The sequence below is a fragment of the Drosophila serrata genome, unplaced genomic scaffold (genome assembly GCF_035046125.1).
Source record: "Drosophila serrata isolate PLE 108 unplaced genomic scaffold, ASM3504612v1 contig_245, whole genome shotgun sequence".
Lineage (NCBI taxonomy): Eukaryota > Metazoa > Arthropoda > Insecta > Diptera > Drosophilidae > Drosophila > Drosophila serrata.
The window spans coordinates 2,618,830-2,640,071 of record NW_028257143.1 but is presented as its reverse complement, the minus strand read 5'-3'; the positions used below and the strand labels follow the sequence as shown (position 1 = coordinate 2,640,071).

The 21,242-nt window shown below is 43.3% G+C and overlaps 2 protein-coding genes across 2 annotated transcripts; one reads left to right on the top strand and one right to left on the bottom strand.

Annotated features, from left to right (window-relative positions):
- Window positions 1-685: 685 nt before the first annotated feature.
- NimC2 (Nimrod C2) lies at window positions 686-4,316 on the top strand. The gene is made up of 5 exons (XM_086832090.1): window positions 686-831; window positions 902-1,004; window positions 1,684-1,739; window positions 1,795-2,713; window positions 2,792-4,316. The coding sequence occupies exons 1-5, from the start codon at window positions 728-730 to the stop codon at window positions 3,752-3,754; spliced, it is 2,145 nt and encodes a 714-aa protein (XP_086688216.1). The 5' UTR covers window positions 686-727; the 3' UTR covers window positions 3,755-4,316.
- rk (G-protein coupled receptor rickets) lies at window positions 3,985-19,177 on the bottom strand. The gene is made up of 14 exons (XM_020954955.2): window positions 15,390-19,177; window positions 13,508-13,579; window positions 12,768-12,911; window positions 12,284-12,427; window positions 11,656-11,727; window positions 11,510-11,581; window positions 9,118-9,186; window positions 7,891-8,028; window positions 7,660-7,800; window positions 7,528-7,593; window positions 7,321-7,464; window positions 6,894-7,261; window positions 5,032-6,834; window positions 3,985-4,975 (listed from the first exon to the last, which is right to left on the bottom strand). Exons 1-14 carry the CDS (start codon window positions 15,878-15,880, stop codon window positions 4,650-4,652), a joined length of 4,050 nt encoding a protein of 1,349 aa, XP_020810614.2. The 5' UTR covers window positions 15,881-19,177; the 3' UTR covers window positions 3,985-4,649.
- Window positions 19,178-21,242: the final 2,065 nt, after the last annotated feature.

Below are 21,242 nucleotides of genomic sequence, written 5' to 3'. Positions count from 1 at the left end.
CTATGTAATGACGAACTATACTTGACTCAATTGTTAATTGTCAAAATTGCGAACTTTTGAGTGCAATTTAATATCCTGTAAGAATAGGACAAATGATCAGAATTAAATGCAGCCAACTCACGATTTGATTTTCTCTTAAATCATAATTTTTTAGTTGCTTATATGGCATCCTTTAAAAATGAAGTTTATTAACCAATTAAGGAGGAGCTTGAACTGCTGACCGACTAAATTTCGAATGTACCGTAGGATCCTTGGCTAATTTATCGACTTCATTCCCTATTCCATATAGTTGTGAAAGATTTTACAAAGTAAATATAGACACGGAAAATACATGCACAACAAAGAGATTCAGAAATAGAAACAGAACTGTGTAAAATTGTACAAGAAAGTAATTCATCGCATTTAAACAGATAACAATTCATTGAATGGCACGACAAGCGAAATCGCACAAGACACAAGACTTTGCAATTCAATGTTAAGGATCTCAACTTGCGTGGACTGCACTTGGACTCGAATCGCAATCTCTGGGGCTAATGTTCTCCCTGTCTTGGGTTCATTAAACACATATACCACATGGGTATCTGTCCCACATAAAAGGCGATAGGCGGTGGAAAATACAGAACGATAAGCGGCCAAGTCCGCGTTGCTCCTCCATCGGATTCTTGGAGACAGATCGCTTGATCATTTGCCAAGTGTGATCCCAAGTGAGCAGTCGCCCCCGGTCGTCATGCAAGTATTATTGCCAGGATTACAAAGGACTATGTGGTTCCTTCTAGTGGTATTATTAGCCTGTGTAGGACTGCAGGTTCAAGCCTGTGTGGAGCGCATCCCGTGAGTAGATATTCTTCGGATTTTAAATAGGTTTCCGTTAACGAAGCAAAACCCTTTTGCGAAACTCAAGAACGATGAAAATGCGCGGCACGGTTGTGACAATGCGAAAGAATCAGAATATGGCCAATTGCACTATGAATTGTGGGTCCTTGGTGGGCAGACCTAGAACAGAGGTTAGTAAAGTGAACCAGAGAATAATTTATCTTAATTTTAAACAACAAAATCTACCAAAGCTTTGTGCTATTTTCAACCAAATTCCATTCTGGTTAAAGAAGTGAAATAATCAAACAAGGTTTTGAATCGAAATTTCAATCGTGTTCAAAAATAAATGCAAGTATTTGCATTTAAAAATATCTATTCAAAAATGATTAAAAAATTTAAAATCGGAATATTAGTTGAATGTAATTTATAATGTTTTAAAATAATCTTAATGAAAATAAAGTACCTCCTTTGATAAGCATTTCAAAATAATACAACTTTACGTTTGTTTCAAGACTAAAAAATTTAAAAAGCTTTCTTTGGACAGTTGTTGTGTTTATTACATTAACTCAAGTATTATTTTTAAAATATTGTTATCAATTAATTTAAAACATTTGGAATAATTACCATACAATCCGTTCGATGGCTTGTTAGAAAAACAAATTAATTAATTTGTTAGGCAAACTAATATGCTAATTTGTGTAAAAATAACAAAATAATGAAGATTTTGTCATAATTTTCATGTTGAATTTATTTTTCTATAACACGTAACGATATTAAAACCATAATTTGAATTGATATTAAACTTTAATAAAATCATTCATCATATAATCGTTGAGATTTGATGTTATCCTTGCCACCTCTTTTCCGCAGACTTACATGGGGTACGAAGAAGTTTGCTGCGAAGGCTACTCGCGTAATGAAACAGAGTTAGTATCCTTACAAATAATTATCTGTGGTCAAGTAATGTGTGTCCTTTTATAGTAGTCAGTGCACGCCCGTGTGCAAGGATTGCGGACCTGGAATCTGCCTGGCGCCCAATGAGTGCTTGTGCCGCAAAGGATACTCGAATCGCCGGGATCGCAGTCACTGCGAACCAGAGTGCAGCGAGTCCTGCGAGAATGGAAACTGCGTGGCTCCGGACGAGTGCCAGTGTCTCTCCGGCTACCGGTTTGTGAACGGCTCCAGGACCGTGTGCGAGCCGGTCTGCTTGGAGGACTGCGCCCACGGACATTGTGCGGAGGGTGGAATGTGCGTGTGCAATGTCGGCTACCAGAGGAACGAGAAGCTGAGGAAGTGCGTGCCGATCTGCCAGGACACCTGTCTCCGCGGCGTCTGTGTGGCCCCAAACGAGTGCAAGTGTAATCCCGGCCATGCCCCGCGGCTGGGCCAGCCCTGGAGGTGCGATCCAATCTGCTCGAGCGGCTGCGCCAATGGCAGCTGCTTGGAACCCGAGGAGTGCTACTGCAAGGCCGGATACAACCACACGGACGGAACCATCGCCTCGGGCTGCCAGCCAATGTGCAAGCCGGGCTGCGTGAATGGAACCTGCATTTCCCCCGGACAATGTGCCTGCTTCGAGGGCCACATCTACGCCGACGGCTCCCGCAATGTGTGCGTTCCCAGCTGCAAGTCCGGCTGCGAGAACGGCTTCTGCAGCTCTCCAGGGAGGTGCGAGTGCCATGGTGGCTTCGTAAAGACCTCCCAGCACCGGTGCTCGCCCACCTGCCAGCCAGTGTGCGGATCCAATGCCCGCTGCATCGCTCCCGACACATGCACCTGCGATCCGGGCTATACCTTTGTCAACGGAAGCTCCACCGAGTGTGAGCCCTACTGCCCGAAGAGCTGCCGTAATGGAATCTGCAGCAGTCCTGGCGTCTGCACCTGTCTGGAGGGTTACACGGTAAGAAATCGGATAATCGTGCTCCACTTGAACATATAGGAATTAGGTCTGAATATAACCCTCATCCATTCCGACCAGGCGCTGCTCGCTTTCTACTGCATCCCCATCTGCTCCAATTCCTGCCTGCACGGCAGCTGCGTGGCGCCCAACGAGTGCCGCTGCTTCACCGGCTACCGACCCAGTTCCACCCTGGGATCGAGTGTCTGCGAACCGATCTGTAGCCAGGACTGCGGCCATGGGCGCTGCATCGCCCCGGATATCTGCAAGTGCGACGTGGGCTATGCGAGGCGCTGGGCTCTGGGCACCTGCGAGCCGCACTGTCCGCAGAAGTGCGTGAACAGCCACTGCGTGGGATCAGGTCTGTGCCGCTGCTACGAGGGCTACAAACTCCGGCCGGGCTCCAGTTCCATCTGCGACCCGGTGTGCTCACCTGGCTGCATCAACGGCACCTGCGTGGAGCCCAACACCTGCGCCTGCCTGGAGGGCTTCGAGGACACCAGGGTGCCGTACCAGTGCGTGCCTACGTGCCGTCCCAGATGCGAGAACGGACAATGCTCAGCCCCCGGACACTGTGACTGCGATCCCGGTCACGTGGTGGTCAATGCCAGTGAGCCGAACTTCTGCAGGCCCCAGTGCTCGAAGCAGTGCGTCAATGCCGAGTGCCGGGCGCCGGAGAAGTGCGTCTGCTTGCCCGGCTACCAGATGATGTCCGGCAGCAGCACCGAGTGCCTGCCGGTGTGCTCCAAGGGCTGTCGCTTTGGCCAGATATGCACTGGCCCGGACACGTGCGAGGGAATGGGATCCCTTGTCAGCTCATCCCAGACGGGACACTTGGCCTTCCACTGGACCATGTTTGTGCTGGCCATCCTCCTCTGCCTGGCCCTGGTAATGACGCCCCTGCTGGTCATCCGTGAGCTGCAGCGTCGTCGTCGGGGAGGCGACAAGCTGAGGGCCCACTTAATCGAGAACCCCTCCTACGGGGTTGTGATGGCCAACAGCGAGGAGGCCGCCAATGAGCAGGCAATAGGTTTGGGAGATTAGTCCCGCAGTATCAGGAACCATAGACAACATTTCTCAGCTTCAATTTCCATTAAATTATATGTATTAGATAGTACTTGGAAAACTCTAAAAAGTGAAATATTTAGTACTATTTGGCAGCTCAAATTCATAATTGAAGAGTTTTTCATTCATTTTCTTCTTGTAAATAAGAAGACCAGCTGAAAAATCTTTATTGGATAACCCATGGCTTTCGCAATCAAAAGACAGTCTGATGTATGTGAATGTTATTTAATTCGAATGTTTATGGCCTGGTTTTGCGTGTAATCTTCTCGTTTCACTCAAGGTATACACCGATGAATGCTTGGCATCATCGAACATAATACACACATGTATAAATAAATCTTTATATATGTATATTTACATTTAACATGTACGGTTAAAAGTTAAGAATGCCATCTAATTTAATAAGTTATACATAATACTTTGTGTCAACTTCGGCCAGTTTCCCATGTACAACTTTAAACTCACTATTTCTTCTTATAATTTTGTGAATGACGAAAGCAAATGGAAATACATCATTAATAAATCATACAAATTATGAGTACTCTTGGACTTTTTCGAGTTGAATTCAATGGAGAAAATCGACTGCAGACTGGTCTCCTTAAAGCTTGTTGGGTTTTGTGAGACTTTTCAGTGGTTGACTGGGGATCCTGTTCTTCTCTAGCTTAACAAATTGACTACTTAACGCTAGAAATATATATATATAGCAGATTCCTTTTATGGTTTCCGCATACTTTGTGTCTTACTAGCCTAGGTGTCATATTCTCCCGCCCGCATACAATCTACGAACACAGTCAGCTTTCCTCCTGTTCCCATTACCCTACAGAAAGGTCTCCCTATTGGCTCTGCGCATGCCTCGCCAGCCGAAATCCCACCATCATGGTGGGGCGTCATTGGGATCGGGCGGTGGCTTCGTCGGCTGCAGCACCACTGGTGGTGGTGGTGACGGTGTGGGGGCTGGCGATGTTGGTGCAATGAGGAAACCGCTGGCGGCTCCTGGCAGTGGCATGCCCAGGAAACTGGGCGCTCCAGTGTTGGCAGAGTCACCGTCCTCCATAATCACCGAACTGTCGGCTGCCGAGGGAATGGTGGGCAAGAATCGCACTCCCAGGCGGGGAGGCGAGGAGTCCTCCTCCTCCTGGACAGCCTCCTGGCGCACTAGTCTCGGCTTAGCCGCATCCAGTTGGGCCTTGCCATTGTGGGCTTTAAAATTCGCATCTTGCAGTTATGGAAAAGGAATCAGAAGTCAAAGTACTCACCTATAATGGAGGGCAGGGGCGTGCTGCTGCCGGCACTCGAGCGGGAGAGACGGAAGGTCGAGGTGCTGGCCGTGGTGGCCGAAGCGGAGGAGTCGTTTCTCGAGCTGGACAAGTTCGAGTCCTGTGACGTCTTGCGGGTTATCAGCCAGGCGGAGTGCCGCCTCCGGCCGTGGCCTCCACCGTGCGGATATCCATGCGGCTCCAGCATCTTCAACGGCATGCTGCAGTTGCCAGGTGGCACGGGGGCCGAGGAGGGTGGCCCATGTCGCCAGCTGGAGGAGCGAGAGCTGCAGAAGTTCTCGCTGGAGATGGAGCTGGCACGGTTCTGGCGCTGCTGGCGCAACTCGGCGAACTGGTACTGGTACGGATTGGCCGCCGCGGCGGTGTAGGCCCTCTGGCGACGTGGCTGAGGCTGGCGTCGCTGCTTGCGGCGCCTCCGACGATCGCCGCAGCAGAAGGACCTCAGACGTTGCCACAGACTTGGCGTCTGCTCCATCTTGTGCCAGTTGGGCATCTCGCTGGGCAGCATCCTCAGGCAGCGGCATCCCGGCGGATGGGCAACGGCCGCAGCGGGCAGCAGGGGCGGCGGCAGTTCACCCCTCTTGCTTCGACCCACCGCTCCTCGAGCTCCGCCCTGTCCGCGTCCACCTCCGCCTCCTCCCACCACTCGGGATTCCTCAAAGTGCTTGCACAGAGTCACGCAATCCTTTTTGAATTGCTTGGTCATAATGGCATAGAGGAAGGGATTGCAGCAGCTATTCAGAGGCAGCACAAACACTGTGAATATCTTGGCCTGCTCCAGGGAGATGAGCTGCAGCCCAAAGATGGCCGTGATGGAGAAGAAGGCTATCGGCGACCAGCAGAGGAAGTCGGTGAAGACCAGGAGGGCCATCCTCTTGGCTATCCTCGAGTCGTTCGTATTCCAGGCCTGGCTACCCCGGATGGCCCAGTACATCTTCAGGTAGCAGCCCATTAGGGTGAGGAAGGCGCAGCCGTTGATGATCATCAGCGAGATGACGTAGGTCAGGCTGGCCGGACCCGTCGTGGTCTCGAAGGGCAGGCACACGGCGAACTTCCTGTAGTCGGAGACCCCCAGCAGGGGCATCAGGGCCATGATCAGAGCAAAGACCCAGCCCACGCTCATGATGTAGCCCGCCTGCCGCAGGGATAACCTCTTGTTGAGGTGAATGGCATGGGTGATGGCATAGTTCCGTTCCAGAGTGATCACCGCAAGCGTGTACACCGACAACTCTGAGCTGAGCACCGCCAGGAAGCCGGACAGCTGGCACAACAACGACATCTGCCATGGAATAGCGAACATTCGGAACTCGCCCAGGGTCGCCGCGTCCACAATGGCCAGGATGCCCAGGTAAATGCCCATGAAGAAGTCGGCAGCCGCCAGGTTGCAGACCAGGAACCGCGGCACATCCATCTTCGAGCGTGAGCATAAGAGCACAAACACCACGGTTCCGTTGCCCAGAAGGGCCAGCAGGAAAACCACCCACACTCCGCAGCGCAGGGTCCACCAATCGAAGAGATCGGCGCAGGGCAGAAAGGGTCCTGGCATCGGCAGGCACTGCACAGATCCTGGCTGAAAGTCCTCGGCGGACATGCCCGAGAAAAGGCCGGTTCCGAAGCCATAGCCTGTGGCAGGACCGCTCACATCGTGCTCCTCGAAGTACTCCTCCATGAAGCTGGTGGCGATTTGACCTCCACTCTGTGACTGCAACTGATCCTCGTTGAAGTTCGCTGCCGCCTCCCAAGGATCATGCATGGTGGCACCCAGTTGCTTACTTAGATTATCTGCAAGGAAATTAAGTGATTGCCATAAACAAGTTAATAGTAATGTTCAAGATACTCACGCATTTGGGGCCAGATATTCATCATGCTGTTGTTCCACAACGTCATATCGAACTCGGCGTCGGAGGGAAAGAGCACTGCCTCCTGAACCTGGGAGGTTTTCCTCTGGGAGGACATTGCCACCAGAGGCAGGAAGGCGCAACAGTGGTAGGCATACGAGAGGATCAGCGTCTGAATACGTGGAAAGGTGTCCGGTGGTGGGAACTCCCTCAGTTTTGGATTGTTGAAGGTTTTCAGGTGAAGCAGTGCCCTCAGTCCCGATTCGGGTAGCTCGGGAAACACGTTGTTTCCCAAATTGAGATCCTCAAGTGCTGTGAAACCAGCAAAGGCTTCCTTGTGAATGTAGGAGATTTCATTCCCCTCCAAGTCACTGCAAGTAACAAAAACTGAAGTTATTTTTTGTATAGTATTCGATGGATAATCACGCACAGTAGCTGGAGTTTGGGTATGCCATGAAAGGCGTCTTGAGGCAAAGCCTTGATGCGATTATACGAGAGCAACAAATCGTGCAACTGCTTTAGGCCGCTGAAGGGCTTCCCATGAATCGTCTCAATTTGATTGCTGGATAGATCTCTGAGTAGATAGATTGTATATATATTTACTGACCAAGAAAGTATGAGGTTTATTGATACTCACAACAGCCTTAAGTCTCTGCAGCTACTTAAATTTGGGATGCTTTTCAGGGAATTGGTTTTAAGTTCTCTGTGAAAATAAAAGCCAATTAGTTTTATATTAAAATGTATTAATTCGAAAAGGATTTCAACGTACAAACTCTTCAGTCTTGGTGTTTGACGGCATAGATTCACTGGCACCTCCTGAATGCCGGCACGATCCAGTTTGAGTATTTCCAGGGCATGGCAGGCCTCGAGCTCTGGAAACGAGCGCAAAGTTCGCACATCCGATAGAGTCCTGGTGAAAAGGTGTTTTAATATCAGAGACCCTTGACCCACTGAGCTGTGGGAAATAGGGTCTCAAATCTGGGAACTAAGAGATACTCACAGCTTCCGCAGCTTGGTCATTCCTCGAAAGGCTCCGGTGGAGATGGTCGACAGGGGATTGGCCCTCATGTCCAGCATTTGCATGCTCCTCGGTAGCTCCGTGTCGTTTATCCATCTCAGGCGATTGCTGGTGATGGAACTGGAGGAAATGGAAAGGGGAAAGCGGGTGAAGAAAGCTTAATAAAATCGTTTACCCGATGCCAAGAAAAGTATCTTTCGGATACACACTGCTGGCAAGTGGCACTCGGATGCAGCTGCATTTAAAAGTCAAGTCTCACAAACACGCCGACAAAGCCAAAAGTAAACTGTGACACGAGCACACTTTTGGGCGCTCATATTGTTAACGTCTTTTGGTTTTTCTTGGCACACATTTTGGGGGGAGATGTGAAAATGCAACTGCGCAGAACGAATCTAATATCAATATCAAATGCATCCAAACGACTCTACATTTACCATTCACTTTTGATTTAAGAATTGAATTTATTGTGAATTAGGATTGGATTGAACGCAGTTGAATAACAAGAAAAGCGAAACTGTAACCTCGCCGCAAACAATATCATTCTGTTTATCTCGCCAAGTTTGTGGCATCGACTTGGACTGACTGCCATTCATTTCCGAGCAAAGTCAACAGAACGCAGACACTTACTTAGGGTTCTTAATCCTTTTAAATTTAATTTTTTGTTTGTGCCAGTCACACACACATGGCGAAGGAAACGGACGGATTTTGCCCCTTCTCTCTGTACAAATTCACTCTGCAGCATAATACCCCAATCATGGATGCAGTGGCTCCGCAGATGCAGCACAGCGTGGCTTTTATCGCAACATTTAACATGCTCATAATTATCCTGTTTACCAGAAATTGAATTTCCTTGGGGAGTTCTTGCCATCGCAAACGATGTCAGCATTGCTGTGACAGTTGCCGCGGACTGTGGTCTTGCCACTGGGGGCATCGCATCTCAAGGAAGAGGAGCTTGCGACAAAAACAAGATGCAACTGCAGTCCTCGATTCTCGGCCCGGCAACTTATTGGAGGAACTATGCTGGGTGGCGGCCATAAATTCGCCAAGTAATGATGCGTTATGATTTTTGGGGGCGAGTAGGAAATGTTGCGGCAAATCAACAACATCAGTTGCAATTTCAATGGGTCCCCCAACTCTCTGCCTGGGCTTATCGTGCTCAACCGACCACCTGAATTCTGTATTTATTTTATACATATATTTTATACTTACAGCTCCTGCAGCTGCGACAATTTGCTGAGCCCCTCGGGCAGACTGCTTATTAAATTATCATCCAGCTCTCTGCAACGGGAAAAGAGTAAACGATGTTTCAAATATATTTCCTGATTTCGATTATAGAAATTGAGTTGCAAATTTCTGAAAAAGAAAAAAACCCCTCTTCCATTTGCATGACTTTGTTTGGGGTCAGTTTTCCTACGTGACAGCACGTAGTCCAAGGCGTGGTTCCTGCGTTTCCAATTGCAAGGGTCCTGAAATCTAAATTTATGCGCGAACATAAAGTTTTGCGGGAATTCATAATAAACTACATTGATTTCAATTATTTTTCAATAATATAAAAAGTCTGAATAATAGAGATAGTATGTATAAGTTTGATAAGTTAAAAAACAAATCATATAATTATAACTATAATATTTTTTAAAATAATAGTTTAAATGTTTTTAAGGGGATCTCTTTCAAAACCTTCATGCAGGATTCGTATCTGTTACCAAAGCTCATTACTAAGACTTATGTTTTACTTTGCTGTTTAAAGGTACAATGACTTAAAGTTGATTTAGTATTAAATTTATTTAATTTTAAACCCCTTTTGTTGGCAACATCGATGACTGTTTTATAGGCCAAGTGGTGATGGCAAAGTGCAGATGCTTTAGCAAACCAACTTTCCATATCATTTCCCCACCATTTCCATTTATGACCCACTCTAACTCCCTTCTGGTGGTTAGAGGTATTGCATCCATAAATCTGGAAGCAAATGCAAGAATGCACACGCGAAATGTTTCCCATTCTTTGGAAACGTTTAGATTTACGCGATGCACGGCGAGAGTTTTCACTTTCGCCTGATGCATGCCTCCCTCGTACATCGTCCTTCTTGGCCCCGTTGGGGAAACAGAATGGGACTCCGTCAGCCACAACATAAATTTGCATATTTGTCTGCTAACCTGCGGTGGGCGGTACATTTCGGGGTGGCCCAGAAGGAAGCGGAGCGGTTTTATGGGCGTGCAGCGTGAAAGCCAAAAATTTGTGGTAAACAGCAGCACAGAGCGTCAACGGTGGCGACGACAATTTAAGCTGTCGGAACTGAACCCAAACTGAACCCAAACTGAGCTGAACTCAGCTCACCGAACAGCGGTGCAAAAAAAAGAAAAGGGGGATCAAAAGTTTTCCACGCTTTTGCTGGGAAATTGAAATTTATTCGAGCCATGGCCGCAAAACGGATAAACACCATTTCCACTTGCCACTTGCTCTCGCCTCAAGTTGCATCGTTTTTTTGATATTCTTTGCACTTCAAAATGCATAGGCTATTTTACATTTTAACGGGAGTTTGCAACAATTTAAAAGAGTAAATAAATCAATTGATTTTGGTGAAGATTAAAAGTATCATTAAGCGAAAGCAAATTGAAGAAGTATCTATCTATTGGATTGTCATAAAAAGTTGTGTGTATACTATTCGAATTCATTTTACATACATACAACATTTTAAATAAATGTATGCATAGACAATTATTAATAAGTATCTAAGCAATATCTTTGACTGAAAAACATTAAACACTTTTAAATCAAGTTCCCATTTTAAACATAATTTGGAATTGTTTTAAAGTGAAAACTTTCAAAAAATTACATTTATTGCACTTTTTTGAACTGTTTCCTTTTTTAGGGTAAAGCAAATATTTATTAAGGTTGATTTTTTTTTCTAGAAATAACAAATACTTGTTTATTCTATTATGAAGTTTTTAATATGTACAATTATTTATACAATAGAATACTTGAGTTTCTAAATACGTGCAGTGAAAGCCAAAAACTTTAAATCAAATTGAATGTTTGAACTGTAATTGTTTGAAGTTATGTACAGACATAACCACTCAGTTTTATAACCTAATTTAAACAAAATTTAGTTGGTGTTGTCACACTATTTCGTATATTGCTACCGAATTATTAGTCTACATTCGTTTTTCCAAATGCATGAAATGTTAATTAGGTGAGGAATTCATATATTAAAATCATTAATTTCGACCCTTCTTAAACACGATATATATATGACTGGAAAATAACTTTTTCTCACTACCGAATTAAATATACAACAAAAATAATAAATGATCAATAATTGAGATGTAAAGAGATATCAATGTAGAATAATATATGATGCCTGCTTAATATTGTGGTTTCCAATCAATAAAAATGCAAATTCCAATAGGGAATTTCGCAATCGACTTTATCTTTCCTGTAAAAATAAAAATCGTTACTCTATTCGATATCAATTGGAGTTTCAAGGCGCCCTGGTGTCAGTGGGTTTAATGCCGTGTCTCTTCGGCTCATGAGGAGTTTGTGTGTTTCCGGGATGCAGTGCTTAAAGTATTCAAAGTTCTTGCATGTGGTTGTTGCTACTTACAAAACTTTTAAAGCAGTTAAATTTTTGAGAGCGCCAGCGGAGATTTTCATGATTTGATTTCGCTTCAGCAAACTGTGAAAGGAAGGAAGATAAATGCTTAAACTTGGGCACATGAGTACGGTGGCAAGGAGACCGCAACTACTTACAGGACGATTAAGTTCGGCATTCGTGGAAAGTCCTCGTCGTTTATTATTGTCAACAAATTGCTGCCCAAATTGCTGTCGATGGTTAAAGTGGGGGAGCAGAAGACAAAAATTATGAGCATTCGCCAGACTTTATGATTCCTTAACTTTCATTTAACTCGATGCTTTTTTGTGGCTCGAGTGGGTTTATAGATTAAAAATGGAAATATACTTTGAATGTCGGAAGTTAAAGGGTCAATGTACTTGAAAAACATGCGCATAAAATTATTGTTATTGGCAATGGTTTGTTTATATGGCTTTCACCACTCAGTCACTAAGGACAAACGGTTATTCATGCAATTTGATTTAATGAAATCCATGAGAGCTAACCAAGATGAGGGAGTACGCCTCATAAATACTCACATAATTTAAAATTAGAAATAAACTAAAGAGCTGTGCTTGGTGCTTTATTTAAGTACAACACACACTGATTATATATAGTACAATGCGCCAGTAGCAGCAGCTGGGATTAGAACATTAAGCATTCGCCAATTGGGGTAGGGGGTTACAAATTTCGAGGAACATGCAGGGCAAGGTGATCGATCCATGAATACTCTTATAAAATCGAGTTGGAACAAGTCAAGGGGCTCACAGTGCTTCGAGTGTTCTGAGTCCTGCCAGTGCGTTCGTGGGAATGCGGTAGAAGAGGTTGCCTTCCAGGCGCAAGGTGCGCAGTTTCTGCAGGTGGCCAAGGCAGTCCCCGTCCAGGCTGACCAGGGCGTTGCCGTTCAGTTGGCTGCGTTTAAGCCATTACCCAGTGTCCAAATTAAAGGGGCAAAAAATAGAGAACTTAGAGAGGGTGCAGGGGAGGATGGGCGAGTAATATAGGAAAATAGCGTGTGATTGGGCGGCAAGTGCAGATGTGTGTTTGTGGACAGTGGCAGTGGGTCTGCGTGGAAGCAAACAAATTCATCCTGCGAGGGTCCTGCTCTGCTCCACTCCTCCGTCTGTGGCGGCGTTATCCTCGGCTTAACGGCAATGCTTAGAAGCAAACATCAACATCAACGTCCACGTACACTCACACAAACACACCAAGGGCTGTATTTATTTTTGAACACTTTGCGGTGCATACTTACAGGCTGGTCAGCTGAGCGAGTCCTTGGAACGACTGCGACGGCAGGGACTTGAGGCCACAGTTCTGCAGGCTCAAACGTTTCAATTTCGCCAAGCCATAGAATGCATTGGGATCCATATTAATGATGCTATTGTCGGACAAAGTTCTGCAAATAAACCTTCCCTTGGTCAACAATAATACGAAAAGGATGCCCGGCATAAAGCCAAGCTAGAGTCGAGTGTCGTCGGCCAAAGTGCAGGAAATTGCAAGGATAGCACAGTCAGGAGTAATTAATCGTGCCAACTCGCTGAAATATACAGCGTAATCAAGTAATTTATATTACCAAGGACCTGCGGTTCGGGCTGCGGCCTGGTCAGGGTCGGGTCGTCCGTTGACCGCTGTGATTTTTTGCGGGCGGCTTCGCTGTGAAATTGAATAATGAGTTGCCCGCCCGTCGAAGCCAACTTTGGCTGTTCAAATGACGAAAGTTTATGCTGTCATATTTTGTACTCTTGTTGTCCGACTCCGACACAGATTAAAATGGTGGAGTTAGCTTTTGCGGGTTCTAAAACACCCCAAGGGTGTTGGGAGAGTTGAGAGTTGCGAGTTTTTCGGACTCTACTGTAGTTTCGTTGGGGCAGAGGCAAAGGGGTTATCTAGGCACTTTGAATTGGTAAGCTTGTTATTAATTAAAGGGACCTCAAAACTGACATGGCTCCTCCTGTGCTTAATACAAGCTTCCTCCCATTTCCACATACTTACAGCTCCTCCAGATTCGGCACCATGAAAAATGAGTTCGCCTCCAGCTTGGTTAAGTTGTTGTTTCCCAAATCTCTGTTGTGAAGCGAGTGACAGAAACAAAACAATAAGCAAATTAATAACTTTATTGAACCGTTCCGGATGCCAACAATTCATCCATCAATTGAAAGAAGGCATTTGCCATTGCCATGAATATGAAACGAGGCTTAAATGATGCCAAAACATACATACATATCAGTGGGGCCGAGGGGGGAATGTGCAAATCTCAGTGGGCCATCAATCAACTTGGAAATGGCATAAAAGCATATTGAGCCAACCGTCGGAAAATTGCATAAAAATGAAGATGAACTGCCGCCTGGCAGGGGCCCAGTATTTCGGAAAACATACCGGCTTCTCAATTGAAAACTTTTTGGCAAGGACAGCGGATTCGTCTTGGAAGTGATTGTCCGGACGGGGTTACAAGTGATCTTAATAGCTTATGACTCGAGCCCCTGAGCGATGCGTTAATTAATAAATTATTTATTTATTTATGGACCGTTCGAGTTGGCCATTAATCAGACGAAACTTTGGCTAGGCCAAAAGCGGTTCCCAACTCCTTTGCGAGTGCCCGTCGGCTGCAAGAAAACGTGACTCACATACGTGAGCAGTCACTGCGCTGACGCTGTCACAGTGACGATGACGGTGACGGTGCTTGCGAAACGCTGCACAACGTGGCGTATGTGTAATTAGATTAAGCCGCATGCCCAAATCGCCCGCATCCGAATCGGAGCAAAGACTGCGAAATTGAGTTGTAATTATGCGATTCGAGGCATGCATTCCAGCCAACGGAAAATGGTCCAATGTGCCAGGCATCTAAGGCCGCTTAATCGCTCAATAAGGGGGAAGTTTAGGAATTATTAATCGGTGGAATTAAGAGACTATGGCTGGCACTTTTAGATGGGGAGTTATGATAACTAAAGTGTCATAGGTTGACATCAGAATAACATTAACAAATGTGGGGCGAATATTTAATGAAAGATAAATGCAAAATAAATATACAGGACTTAAAACATTCCGAGTTTTTGTAGACTTTTTAATAAGCAAGTTATTTGTTAATTTATAAATATACCGATTTATATAATTTCCGGTGTTTTGTATTCCAAATAATAATGAATTCAGCTACGTAAGATTTATTAAAAATCGAAGTCATAACTAAGTTTTAGATAAAATATAATTGAATTTAAAACATAACTGTGTTGATGTAATAAGTAACCCAATGTAATTTACTAAAACACTTCAAAAAAGCATTATTCAATTTAAATATTTCTGAAAATTTAGCATACATATAAATTAATTTCGTATTCTGTGAAGCCAATTCCTTAAGTTATGTATTTATTAATTAAGTTAAATTAACAAAATTGTATTAAAACTAAACAAAATAATAATAACTTCCTTTTAGTGTATGTATGGCTTTATTTTGATAAAAAAGTCGTATAGAAACTTTACATTTTTAACATATCACAAATTAACAAAATTAACAAATTAACAAAAGATTTGTAAGAAAAAAAATAAATATACGAAGGAACTTTAAAGTCATGAAAAAAATCGTATTCCTTATCCATAAGATTCGAATTTGGTGAAAATATAATTTCCTAATAATATCCTAATATCCTTATAGGTTTTTAGCCTTAACCAACTTGTTTGGCATTTATTTATCCAATTTAGTTGTTCTTCCATTAGAACATAATATAATTATGTGTTAGAAGTTAATTATTGGCGTTAGAATTAAGAACGTTATTTTTTCAAGGATGAAATTAATTTTATGAGTTTTCTTATTCAGCTCATGGTTTTTCTGGTAAGTGTAAATATTACCTGAACATTAACTGCATTTAATGGCAATACTCACAGGACGATCACCTCGGCGGGCAGGTTGACGGGCACTGCCAGGATGCCGATGCCGCGGCAGCTGAGGCGCAGGGCCCCGAGGCTGCCGCTGCACTGGCAGTGCTTCTGCTGCCACCGCTCGCAGACCGCGTGCAGCGTGCGCTTGCCTCCAGTTACGTCACTGCCGGCGGTGGCGGAAAGCTGGCTTCCGTGGTACTCCTGCAGGGACTTCTCGTAGAGGATCTGGGCCTCCCGTTCGGGATCGTCCGAGGGAAGCATGACGTTCTCCCTGATGCCCACGGGCGTGGCAGGGCTGGTGGCGAGGGGGGCGGCTGTTGTGTTGTTCACAGTGGGGGGAGGATGCTGCTCGGGGAGCGCTTTTGGCTCGGCTAAGATTGCACTTTCTTTGGTTTCGGACGTCGCCGCTGGCAGCGGCATCAGTCGCAGCAGCAGCAGCGAGCAGAGCAGCCAGCGCCGGCGCCAGCAGCAGGCGAGCCTCTGCCGACGCCGCATGGTCGTTGTCTCAGTCGGCGGCTCAGTCGCAGTCGCTGTCGCCGTGGCTGTCGTCGCAGTGGCTGATTGATGCTGTCAAGCATTTGTCACTTGATGACAGTTTTGTGTGCGATTCGTTCCTCGCTCATGATTCCCGGCCGCCGTCGCTGCCCGCTCGCAGTCGCTAACACGCGCACTCACTCTAGCCTCTGCCGCGATTCGGGCTTATTTTATATTCACTCGCCACTCACTTTGCACTACTCGTTGCAGTTTCTTAGTTACTCAACTGAATCTCACATTAAATTCATAAGTTTTAACACCCAAAGAATCCACTGGTATAGATAATGATCGTTGAAAATGTGCGAGGAATACTGTGTCAGGGGAACATATTAGACGATTTAAGCACTTTAAAGATTTAAGAAATTTAAAGTTTAAAGAGAATATTGTAACTTTTTCGTATGAAATGTTCCAATGTGCTTAAAACTTTATATATCGGACTAAAAAAAAGTTTATAATTTTAGAATTATTTCAACAAAACTGATGCGATATATGAATTCCGTAGGCTATAGAAATGATCGAGAATTCCGTTTTATAACATAAAATAAAAATGTGTATATTTTTTTAAGATTGATTCTATTTTAATTACTAATAAAATTCTTACATTTAATTGATTAAGTTCTGTTTTTCAAACTAAATATTGTACATTCACCAAAAATGCAATGTTTTCAATATTATTCGATGTTTTACAATATTCTTATTAAATTATTTCTACAACCTAATGACTTATATTCATCCAAAGAGAAAAGAATGATCCATTTCAAGCAAGAAAGGAAGCTTAGCTCGGAAAAAGAAAATTTCTATTAATACAAATACAGTTTTTAGTTTCAGAAAAACATATCAAAAACTAAAATATACCAAAACTGATGGGAAATAAATTGATCGATTGGTCCTATAATACCTAGATACATATATGACCTAAAGGTTTATTGCTGGTCAAGTATTTTTAAATTTTATAGTGTAGAAAATTACAAGTAATTCATTCTGAATTTTAAGAAACAGAATGATATACAGAAAATAATGTGTACAGTAGTTTAAATATAGGACTTTCAGTAAAATTCCTTCACATAATTTGTTGTACCTTTTACAGTATTTTCTTCTATCAGTTATCTATTATTATTCCTTTATAAAACCCTATGAACGACATCAATTAAAACATAATAACAATAGACAATGTATTAGTTATCTATAGATTCTTCACAAATATTTCCATAATGCCAGAATAGTCTGTCAACAAAAGTCCTGCAAAGGACAAAAGAGTTTGCCATTGTTTACCAACTAGACAGCCCAATGTGTCCTGGGCCGTAAACTTTTTGTCACATTACCGTCATCATGTCCCACAAAAGATAGTTTTTGAACTCAAACCAAACTCATAGCGCAGAAAATTAGCCGACGGCCCATCAAACACTTTATATAAACTCTAGGCCCTAATCATGCAGCCGAAGGACTAGACTCGTCAGCTGGCCAAAGAGTCTGAGCCGTGTTCCTGTCAGAAACAAAAGACCAGGACACAACTCTGCACAAAAGCTGATGAATGACAAATTTGACACCAAATGTGCCGGGCAAAGGCGAGGCCCATTTTTCAACACTCTCGAGTCCTCTCGAGTCATAATTAATGAGGCTGTTGACAGTTTTAGATTTGCAATGGGCTACGAAGTGTTTTTTCATACGTATGGCAACCAACTAAATGAATCTTAACTCCACCTTCCGCGCCCCCGAAATGTCACGGTGATGTGTTCGACGGAGGATGAGGAAGGACAAAAATATGTCCAAAAATAAAAGAGATTTCCCAGCACGAGCCACCGGCAGAAGCACCTCCTCCGCCACCTCCATCAAAGCATCGCTCACACTTTTGCCGGATGATTTATGGCATGTTTATGTTCCACTGACCTCGCCAATAGCGACCGAAAACAGCAACAACCGAGCGGATAGTTGGGGCACCTCGGAAATGTGGCCCGTGGATAAGGCAAGAAGTGAAAAAAATAATCACAAAGGTTCCTTAAGTCGACTAGGAGATACCACGCTATTTAAACAATATCAGTATTTGCACAAAATAATATCCATTTTGAGGGTAAAGAACTTGATACGAAAATTGTCTTTTGTGTTTCGGAGATTCTTGTAATTTAAGTTTGAAGGATCTTATTATTTCATAAATTTCAAAATTCAAGATGTATTTTATAGTATTTTATTGCTAAACATTTTTAATTGACAAGAAAAATCAATCTTGTTATTGAGATTATTCTTCGTACTATCAAAAACTTTTTATCTAAATTGAAACTCATATAAAGGATAAGGAAAAACACCTTCAAAACCAACAAGGCTTTCATATATAATATATATTTAAGGAATTTCTATATGGTATGTGACAAATCCACTCACTCAATATTCCTTAGTAATCGTCGAATACCCTGTAATATATACCACAAGCGACGATGACGATGATTTCAATTGCCTCTAATCGAATCGGTGAAGATTTTATGGCTCTGCCTATTTCCATTCATGAATAATAATCTCTATGATCCCCTCACTTTCATTAATTGTAAACATCGAATGTTTGTTATTGGCTGTGAATATTGATTATATACATGCGAATATGTAGTATCTTTTATGGGAATTTGAAAGAGTTTGAACAGGCGTATGGTAAAATGAAAAAAAAGCATTTAAAAATATCTGAACCGAATCGTTGTGTTTTAAAAATAAAATCAGAGACTGTGTTGTGTTCTAAGCTCCTTCAGATTTTATATTTCCCTTGGCAACTAGTCCTCAAAGCAAACTTTCACCCACACCCATCGACAACTTTAAACAATCTGCAAACGCATGGGAAAAATCAAATATTTACACCCTCAACTGGGTGTGAAGAAGAGGAAAAAGGTAAAGCAAAACAAAATGAAACTGAATCAAAATCAAAACGCAGACAAAGTGGGATTTTTTAGAAGAAAATTCGTATATGAAAGTGGGCCATGATTTGGGTTGTTTTGAAGTGTTTTTGAATGCCTTTCTCTTGTCAATAAGATGTGAAAGGATTTAGCTTTCTCAGGACTTCATATGCATAAAAGGACACAAAAATAAAAGTGTGTGAGAACGAATATCCTATTGAAATTATCTATAAATGGATTTGATTTGCTTTAATACTTTAATTGGTTTCATAAGAGAGTGTACATGTAAAAAAAAATCCTTCAAATATTTCAAATCTCTTAAGAATAAGCTTCAAATAGCTTGAGTACTATCTCGATCCCACTTAGACAGGTCTTAATTTACGAATTATATCTCTGAGTTTGCCGACATTGACTGAGTATTGTGACAGATCAATCAGAGTGCTTATCATATAATCGGCAAAGCGGTTTATCGCAAATTTTCGCTAAGCCATGCAAATTTTCACAGTCGAACGAGTGGCAAGTCAATCGCTTCGGCATTTTATGGCTTTAATTGTCACACGGCTCTGTTGTGACTGTGACTTTAATTGATATATGTACGGTCAGTAGGCACTTGGTCACACGTGAGTGTGTTTTTCGGTTTTCCACGCTCAACTCAATGCCGATCCGTGGGCAGTTCGCATAACTCCGCAGAAGGCTTCAAAAACCCATGAAAACCTCATAAATTCTTGCATTCGCAGCGATTAATTACAAGAGCCCAGACACTGACACGCCCCAAAGGAACGCGTACCGAGCGAGTGGGTTGAGTGTGGGAAATATGGAAAATATGAAGCCCGCTTTGGGAAAGAGTTTAATTTTCTTGCTGAAAATTGATTTTGACAGGGGTGAATTTATATTTCCCCCAAAAACACTCTCTCGACGAGGTGCAAACTTGTGTGTGTGTGGCTTGATTAAATCAATTTCAACTCGCTCAATATGTAAAAGAAATCAAGAGCCAACACAACACCGCACTGAACGTGAGCCAGCTTTTTCGTGTTTTTTGTTTTCGCACAAGTGCAGCAGCTCACCAAATACAAAACTGGATTTTCAACACAAAATGCAACTTCAATTTGCCGCTGTTGTTGCTGCATTTATGCTGCCTTATGCTGGCCTTGATTCATTGGGGAATATTTTGGATTTTTTTTTTGCTTTTTGTTTCATTTCGTTTGTTTTTTACGCTCGACTTTATTAATGACAGCTGTTGCATAATTTATTTAATTTTTTGGCTTGCTCAAAACTGCCTTAAGAGCGAAATAATTAAATGTGATTTCTGTTTAAGGAGAAAAGCAATTTTCTACCAAACCGCCAAAGGAGTGCAAAGCTCTCAGATGAGGCGGATAATTTAGCTAATTAAGTAGTTCGCATTGCTTGTCTATTGATAGTATTTATTTATTTTTAATAATTTAGTAAACAAAGAAGTTCTAAAGTGTCAAAATTGTTATAGTTTGCCAGCCATGTGGTTTCTCTTCGAGAGATGCTAAACAATTATCAACATCATTTTCCACCCCGATCAAAGCACAAAGTTCGCACCTCAAATCGTTATATATTCCTCTGATCGGATACTTCTCAATCGCTTTGATCTCACACCTCTTTCTTTGGGCCTTATTGTTCAGCTGCTTACACGTATCGCGGGATGTTATTGTTCCCTGAATTGCTGTCCAATCGATTTCGTGTATCTCTTTTCTTTTGGAGATGAAATGGCCCCGGGGAAAGATGGGAACAACTCGCTGGCAGCTCTCATTATCGGCGATTATTCAACTGTTTATTTTATGGCTTTCTCATTACATTCTCCTCGGCTGTGTGCGGCACAAATTGGCAGCGTCATTGTGGCCATAATCGAGCTATTAGCCAGAAGGAGAGAAGGCTTCTTATTTACATTTCATGCTACTCAATTTTATTGGCAGTTTGGGTCAATTGTCTGGCGACTGAAAGGTGTCTGGGAATCGCCTTTTGATTCTTTCGCGGAGATTCCCGATTCCCGAAAGTAATTAATGCTTGAAATCTTGACCCTTGATTCCGTTCGCCACCTTTTGTTCCCTTTATTTGCTTATTTTTGGCTGGAAAGGGAATTGAAATGCATCCGTGTTTATTTTGGTTATACGTTCATTTTTTGGATCTCTTGGCTGGCAATCAATAGAATATCGAGCACAAAGGCGGCTGCCAACTGGCAACTGACCCGAAAATGTGTGCAAAACTTGATTAAGTAAATGGTGGCTGTTGGGGGTATCTGTGTCTGTCTCTTCTGGAACGTGACACAGCTGCAACAATTGATTACGCATACGACCCGTTGAACCCTGTTAGCACTGACCGCTGCACTAGACAGGAGCAGAGCGAGTCGAAAGCCGAGACCATCTCTCCTCCATCCTCGATGTTGTGTTTTGCCGCAGACATTTTTATAGCTCCCAAATTGGTAA